The 8,088-nt window shown below is 50.3% G+C and overlaps 1 protein-coding gene across 2 annotated transcripts; it reads left to right on the top strand.

The window, feature by feature from the left end:
- The first annotated feature begins 3,625 nt into the window (after positions 1 to 3,625).
- Positions 3,626 to 7,483, top strand: LOC144133503 (uncharacterized). 2 transcript variants are annotated; one of them, XM_077666644.1, is made up of 3 exons: positions 3,626 to 5,156; positions 6,222 to 6,482; positions 7,267 to 7,483. In XM_077666644.1, the coding sequence occupies exons 1-3, from the start codon at positions 3,845 to 3,847 to the stop codon at positions 7,335 to 7,337; spliced, it is 1,644 nt and encodes a 547-aa protein (XP_077522770.1). In that variant the 5' UTR covers positions 3,626 to 3,844; the 3' UTR covers positions 7,338 to 7,483. The 2 variants fall into 2 exon arrangements, with proteins under 2 accessions (XP_077522770.1, XP_077522771.1); XM_077666645.1 differs by lacking the exon at positions 6,222 to 6,482 and having other exon boundaries at positions 3,628 to 5,156.
- The last annotated feature ends 605 nt before the right edge of the window (positions 7,484 to 8,088 follow it).

Here is an 8,088-nt window from a genome sequence, read left to right as displayed (position 1 = left end):
TCAGTAGTGCATGATTTCATTGCTTACTTTTTAAACATGCAGTATTTACACTAACAAAGCTAATTGCTTTTGTTTTTCTCATTATTACCCGACTACTGAATCTCATGTGATTTCTTCCACTCGATAATTTCAAGCGGGATGAAAGGGTCAGCAGCTAAATGATATAGCTCTGAAGACAAAAAAAAAATTGGAGGGCACACTTAAGCTCCACCTTAAGGGTATGACGAGATTGTGTAGAGGGTCAGTTTCCATTTATGCAGGATGTCATTCTCTCCTATACATTTATAGATCCCGGGGAGTCCTCATACCCCTCCTGGTGCAGTGGGGCAATGGTTAAACGATGCACCACTGCCCTGCGATGTCAGGTGCTCCCAGCAGTGGGCCTTGTGTAGCCCAGGTTGCTCTTCTTGAGCGACCAATCATTAATTTAACTGCCACGGTGGGCAGTTTACCCACAATCCGGCGGGAAGGTTGCGATGACGCCGCAAGGTCACCTGACCTAGGTGGCCCACCTGCCTCCCAGGTTGCTCTCTGGGCACCACCTTCCAGAGTCACGCCCGTGATTTTTCGCTCACAACGCCGACACCAGATTATCTGAACAACCGGGCGTTTAACGCTCTCGCATTAAAATCGTTTTTGTGTCCAAAGTTCAGCTCGCATGAGGTATATAGTAAATTGGTAATGTTTGTTTTGACTACGCAAGGTTTTTTTGCATCAAACTATTGATGCAAAGGCATTTTTATATTTTGTTTCTACTGAAATGCAACTGCACATTGGCGGGATTTGAACTTGAGCTCAGCAGGAGGATGCCTTACTGCCCATGGCAGGTCACGCTGTCCCGTCATTTGGTATGGCATCACCACATATGGTGTGCGTTTTTGATTAATTTCAACAAAATCAGGCAAGTGCACCGTAGCCAAATGTGGTATAAAAAATTGTTGCCGAATTTCACTTCTGTGTGAAATTTGTGGCAGCACGTGCCACCACCGCAAGTCCGTTACCGCTTACCGTGCTGCAAGTGTGCACAGGCTGATTGGCCCCGGCGCTGCACGCGTGCTCGCAGTTCAGCACACAGGGCAGTGTGTGCATTTGCACTAACGTCGTGCAGTAGCGGTGGCGGTACCTGCTATGCTACAAGTCTCTATCAGCACAAGCGAGCACATGTCGTTGGATCCAATGCCATGCTACACGATGTGTTAAGGAGCGGCTGATGATAACAAGCTAATCTAAAATGATTTCGCACCCATATTAACCAACGCCCAGCGACAATAACGTTAGTCCAAACCATGCGCTCGAGCATATGTGTGTTAAGTCTGCAGGTGGCAGTACCTGATCTGTACTACCACTGAATATCATGCCTGGCTTATTTGCACTTAAAGTAAAACCTAGAGCATACTCTTCATCTCCACAAATATTAACCAGAGGCTGTAAGTTTCCTGCAGACTATCAGCTAATAATGCAATATCGTCCGCAAACATTAAATCTGGGAGTCGTTGCTCTACGACCATTCTGCCTGATTAGTGTGAGAAGTTATAGCCTGTTGTAATTGTTTGGTTTGTGCTGACCAGCGAAGGCAGCCGCACGCCCCCCTATGGGCTCCGTGCGCTGGTATGGTGGCGCCAGCATGGATGGATGGATACGGCTGAACCCTTTACATCGGGCGGTGGCTCAAGCCACCTAGCCATGTCTTGTGAAATTTTACTCCTGTCTTGCTTTTAGCCACCAATCAGATAACCTTCGCTTGGTTACTTCTAACCTCTTAAAATCCACTTTCCCTTCACTATCCCTAAACCCCAATGCCTTGGGTAAGTCAGCCCCGCTGCCTTCCACTGTAGGGTGAAGCGACCACATCGCCAGCGCCGCCTCGTGGCACTCGCCGCGTTAACCGGACGCTCAGTCACGGCCGGTCTCTCGAAGGGGGAGCGCGCGCGCCCTCCTCGAGACTGGCCCTGCGCCTTCCTCCATGCCCGATGCGTTCGCGCCAGTCCGGCCCCATTGCAGACGCGCACTGACCGCGATGCCATTCTAAGTCAACGCCTGCTTCTCTGCTGATTTCAACGCATTGAAACCCTTGACGCCACCAATGCTGCATTTCGTTTCAATTGCTTTCAGGTTGGGCTGATCACCGATTCCGAGCAACCATGATTGTGTTTCAGTCCCGGCGGCACTGCAATATCTGGCAGCGCAGTTGAGCTTATTGAGATTAATTAAATACCTTTACAGTTTGAGAAACAAGGCTCTGACCCAAATAATGAAATCAGCTATGTAATTTACATCCACTGTGACATCGACTATGTTAATGGTCGGCTATAAATGCGAAAAACACAACCTTACTACACATATATATCAGATGATAGTGCTCTACATCCTTCAGGATCGACACTTCTTTACTTTGTGTATTCCTCTCAGAGAAGCATAGCTCTAAGCATACAAAAAGACGATGGGTTTCTTGCTAAGTATCTTCCACGGGACTTTAATTTCAGGAATTTCATGAAGACACCAAATACATGAATTATTTTGGTCGTATTTCTCTTTTGGTAAATACTTAACTATAGAAAGGCCGCCGCGGTGGCTCAGTGGTTATGGTGCTCAGGTGCTGACCCAAATGACTCGTGTTCGATCCTGGTTGCGGCGGTCGCATTTCGGTGAAGGCAAAATTCTAGAGGCCCGCGTACTGCGCGATGTCAGTGCACGTTAAAGAACCCCAAAAGGTTGCAATTGTCTGGAACCTCCTACTATGGCGCCTCTTATAGTCTTCCTTGCATTGGGACGATAAACCTAATTAAAATCAAGATTAATTCCCAAAATTAAGGGTTTAGTGATGTTGTGAAATCCAAGAAATATATATAGAGAGAAATTTGAACCACTCTATTTTTCTTTTTATTCGTCTAGAACAGGATTTGAGATCTCATAAATGTAACAAATATAGAAAATTTTAAAGCACTGAAGGAAATAAAATGATGCAAATAAATACACAAAAGCTTAGGTGAAAAAATGTGAAAAACGACATAAGCACTCTCAGAAGTACGATGTCGCTCCCACTGCATACACACACGCACGAAAAAAAAAAACTAGAAACAAAATTGACGCGCTGAACCACAGATGAGCATAACAAACGAAGACCTAAACTTCAGATGCTAGCTCCAAGAACTTCACCGTAGACCATGTCCTGTGACTGACTGAGCGAATTCCTTCCCTCTACATAAAGACATCAAGCAGCTCCTACCAATGATGTCACGTTCGAAACACCCCAGTCGGTGTAAACCCTTCCCCAGTTCACTCTCATGAATTTAATTCCACAGTGCACTCATTTCCAGCATACCCTCTGTGCATGAGCTAGCATGCACGATGTCCAAGAAAAGCGTTTAAATATATTCGGTACCTTGACTGCAGTGTTTTTATAGCTGTTATGACATTGGGTAAACACAGCAGTAGGTAGAGCACCCATAATTATCCAAGTTTGTTTTCGCCTTCGGACGAAACACCTCACCGCTCGCCCCGCTCACTGCAAACTGAACCAGACAGCTGCGTTGGCTGCGTCCGCCTTTCGCCACCGCTGTTAACCAGGTGGCGCCACTCGCGCGCGCCAAACTGCAGCGCACGGAGCCCATTGGCCTGAGTTCCTATCGTTCATGCTTCTCTCCCTCTTCTGTAACCCTCTCAGTACGAGAGGGTATATAATCGCGGTTCTGGGCAATAAACGTTGTTGTTCACTGCCGACCATTGTTCGAGATGCTGCGCGGTTCGCGCTGACTTTACTACAGTGGCGACGAGTGCGGAAACTACCCATGCGGTAAAAGTTGAAGCCGACAGCCTGTCGCAACTTGAAGCACCGACGAGAACTATGACCAGCCTGCAGCTCCCGACCTTCGACGACACGTCAGATAAGTGGAAAGCGTACCTTATAAGGGCAGAAGCATATTTTGAAGCCAATGCTATTACTGACTCAAAGCAGCAGCGAGCCTTGCTTGTGGCAGCACTCAGCACGCAGACGGTGCAAGTGTTAGCGGGACGGATTGCACCCCGGACACCGAATTCCCTCACCTATGATGAAGCAGTCGCAGCTTTAAACAGCTACTACGACCCGAAGCGTCACGAGATAGCGGAGAGCTATAAATTTTTCACCCGTTGCCAGCAAGAGGGTGAGGCAGTGCGCGCATTTCTGGTCGAAATACGGCGCATAGCAGACGGCTGCAACTTTGGGAGTGCGCTAGACCGAATGCTGCGGGATAGAATTGTTTGCGGTGTACGCTCAACTAACCTACGCAAGCAGTTACTGGCGAAGAAAGACTTGACGCTGGAGGAGGCCGAAGCGCTGGCAATAGCAGCAGAAACAGCCGAGAACGATGCAAACGATATCAGTGGAGCACCACCAACGGTGCTAAGAATGCAAGCCAGTCATCGCTCTTCGTCGCGAGATACCAGCGGGGCAGCGCAAGAGTGCGGACGATGTGGAAGCACGAAGCACGATGATAACGCCTGCCGCTGGGCTAACGCACGGTGTTTCCGCTGCAGGCAACGTGGTCATTTGGCGAAGAAATGCTACAGGGCGAGAACAGATGAAAATGCTGCTAGGCGAACCGCGAGTGTCAAGACACTGACAGTTGAAACCGCGTCTAGAAACGAGAACAAGGATGAGGCACACATCTGGACGCTAATTTCTGGTAGGAAAAACGGCCTGGAACCACCGTTACGCCGCACATTTCGGTGGGGGGAAATAGATCTAGACATGGAAGTGGACACAGGATCCCCGGTGTGCGTCATATCACGGAACGTTTACAACCGACACAGAGCGCAGTGGCCACGCTTGAAATCGCCGCATGTGAAGTTGTCATGTTACGCGGGACAACTGCCGGTGCTTGGCGAACTTGAACTTCCGGTGCAATTCAAGAACGTGTCTGTAACCTGTCCACTCGTGGTGCTTGACTGTTCAGGACCGAGTCTATGCGGCCGCGATCTGATTGCGGCACTTGGCAAGACGGGTGTTACGATGGAAGAACTCACTGCGCCGGATTCGACAACAGGAAACACGCCGAGTGACCACATGGTGAACAGACTGCTCGCTGAGTATAAGGATGTTTTTTCGATAGACCAGGGGCTCATCAAGGGACCGCCAGCCAGCCTAAAACTAAAGGAAACGGCGACACCGAAATTCTGTAAGGCCAGATCACTTCCTTACGCTTTCCGTGATAAGGTCTCTCGTGAAATTGATCGGTTATTGTCCCTTGGTGTCTTATCTCCTGTGCAACATTCAGAATGGGCTACGCCCATCGTAGTTGTCTTGAAGAAAGATGGCACCGTAAGAATATGCGGAGACTTCAAAGTCACGCTTAACCCTGCCTGTGATATCGAGCATTACCCTCTTCCAGTGATCGAGGACATGTTCGCAAACTTAAATGGAGGTGAATACTTTAGCACCTTGGATTTGAAGGACGCGTACAACCAAGTGCCCCTTGACGAAGCGTCACGCGGACTTTGTATCATTAACACACATCGCGGACTTTGTCGTTACAACAGACTCCCGTTTGGTATAGCTTCTGCCCCAGCTATATTTCAAAGGAAGATGGACGCTGTACTCGGCGGGCTACCAGGCGTCCAAGCTTACCTTGACGACGTGTTAGTGTCAGAAGGCAAAGGGGACAAGGAAGCGCGGCTCAAGAAAGTGTTGGAACGATTCCGAGAGCATGGTGTCAAGCTTAGGGCCGACAAATGCAAGTTCCGGCAGCCTTCAGTGACTTACCTCGGGCATCGTATCGATCGGCAAGGCCTACACCCTATGGAAAAGAACGTAGACGCCATCATGCAAGCCCCGCGCCCGAGTAACGTGAGCGAGCTACGTTCGTTCCTTGGTATGCTCACGTACTACGCACGGTTTCTGCCGAATATGTCGACTGTGCTCAGCCCGTTATATCGGCTCATGGAAAAAGGAAGCCGTTGGGAGTGGCTACAGCCGCAGCAGTTGGCGTTCGAGCGAGCTAAACAAAGCCTCAAAAATGCACAAATTCTCGTGCATTTTGATCCTAACAAGGAGCTGAAACTAGAGTGTGACGCATCTCCGTATGGTGTGGGCGCAGTGCTGTTTCATTCGATAGGAAATGAGCACAGGCCAATTGGGTTCCGTTCCAGAACACTTACAAAAGCAGAACAAAACTACTCGCAGCTGGAGCGAGAAGCACTAGCCCTCATCTTTGGCGTTTCTCGCTTTCGTTACTATCTTCTAGGTCGGCAGTTTACCCTGGTGACCGACCATCAACCACTGCTGGGACTGCTCAGACCTGACCGCCAGACGCCACCGATGGCTGCCGCGCGAATTCAACGGTGGGCGCTATTCTTGGGTGGCTACCAGTACAAGCTACAGTACGTGCCAGGGAAACAGCTGCTGACAGCAGATGCCCTCAGCAGGCTACCAGCGCCGACTATGGAACCGGGGACCGATGGTGAACCGCCGGAATATGTCCTTTCATTGGAATCCCTGGAAGAAGGTATAGTGACGACGCACGAATTGCTGGAGCTGACGGCCAAGGACCCGATGTTAGCCAGTGTCACGCACTTCATTTTGCATGGATGGCCTCAAACCACTAAAGGAATGGCGCCAGACTTGTTGCCGTTTTTTGATCGTAAGCTGGAGCTATCGTTGGCTCACCGTCTGATCTACTGGGGCAACAGAGTGGTGATACCGCGGAAAGCGCGGGAACGGATGCTGCAGCTGCTACATGAAACGCATCAGGGCTCCTCGTCAATGAAATCAGTCGCGCGGTCATTATTTTGGTGGCCAGGCCTGGACAGGGACATTCAAAACTTGTCTGCGCAGTGCCGCAACTGCGTGCAAAGCCTGCCAATGCCTACGGCAGCCCCACCAGTGAGTTGGCCAAAGACAGCGGTCCGGTGGTCTCGTATACACATCGATTTTGCAGGCCCGTTAGCAGGCAAGATGATACTAATAGTGGTTGATGCCCACACGAAGTGGATTGAAGCAGTACCCTTGCAGCACGCAAATACAGCTAGTACAATCCGATGCTTAAGGAGCATGTTTTGCCGGTTTGGCGTGCCACGCACAATCGTGTCCGATAATGGCACACAATTCACAAGTCAAGAATTCGCCACTTTCATATCGAAAAACAATATCGTGCACCTGCGCACTGCGCCTTTCCATCCCCAATCTAACGGAGCAGCAGAAAGAGCGGTTCGGACCGTGAAGGACGGGTTGCGGAAAATGGGAGACGGACAGCTGGAAGATAACCTCATGCGGTTGTTATTCAATTACAGGCGGACCGCCCAAAGAGAAGGAAGGTCACCTTCCGAGATGCTTCTCGGCTATCAGCTGCGTTCCCGACTAGACACATGTCTCCCACCCAGAGCTGTGGACTCGTCGTCGGACGCTCACGACTGGACCATCTCGCCAGGCAGCAGCGTATACGTGCGAAATTACGGCACCGGCAAAAGATGGGTGCCTGGGAGGGTACAGACCACTTCGGGGGCGAGAATGGTAACAGTGAACACGCCAACCGGAGCAGTGCAGCGCCACGTCGACCAAGTCCGCCGTCGTCAAGAGTTTACGCCAGGGACTGCGTCTGTAGAGGCCACTGCAAGAGCGCAGTTAGAAGGCGGTCCTGACCAGGTGACCAGTGCGGATCTGTCACCTGTGCATACGCCCAGTACCACTGGGTCGGAACAAGAACAAAGCCCTCAGCCGCTAGCAGCCGACCAGAGTGAAGTACCATCTCCAGCAATCACGGAGCGTCCAGTGGTTCCGGCGGGATTGACTGACCCCCTGCAGCCCACGCTCAGACGATCGACCAGAATAAGAAAACCGGTACAGCGGTTTCACTTTTAAGGGAGGAGAAATGTTGTAATTGTTTGGTTTGTGCTGACCAGCGAAGGCAGCCGCACGCCCCCCTATTGGCCTGAGTTCCTATCGTTCATGCTTCTCTCCCTCTTCTGTAACCCTCTCAGTACGAGAGGGTATATAATCGCGGTTCTGGGCAATAAACGTTGTTGTTCACTGCCGACCATTGTTCGAGATGCTGCGCGGTTCGCGCTGACTTTACTACATAGCCTATAGGCTATTCCTGTTGCCTGCTATCCTTA

Source organism: Amblyomma americanum, chromosome 5 (genome assembly GCF_052857255.1).
Source record: "Amblyomma americanum isolate KBUSLIRL-KWMA chromosome 5, ASM5285725v1, whole genome shotgun sequence".
In the NCBI taxonomy this organism is placed as follows: domain Eukaryota; kingdom Metazoa; phylum Arthropoda; class Arachnida; order Ixodida; family Ixodidae; genus Amblyomma; species Amblyomma americanum.
The sequence above is the reverse complement of the archived record's forward strand: the minus strand, read 5'-3'. Positions and strand labels throughout refer to the sequence as shown.

Excerpts from the sequence above, each read along its gene's own strand:
- LOC144133503 (XM_077666644.1), top strand. The coding sequence starts at position 3,845 with ATGACCAGCCTGCAGCTCCCGACCTTCGACGACACGTCAGATAAGTGG. Across the intron at positions 5,157-6,221 it reads AACGGCGACACCGAAATTCT|GTCGGCAGTTTACCCTGGTG; the intron begins GTAAGGCCAGAT and ends ACTATCTTCTAG. Across the intron at positions 6,483-7,266 it reads ATTGGAATCCCTGGAAGAAG|GCGGACCGCCCAAAGAGAAG; the intron begins GTATAGTGACGA and ends ATTCAATTACAG.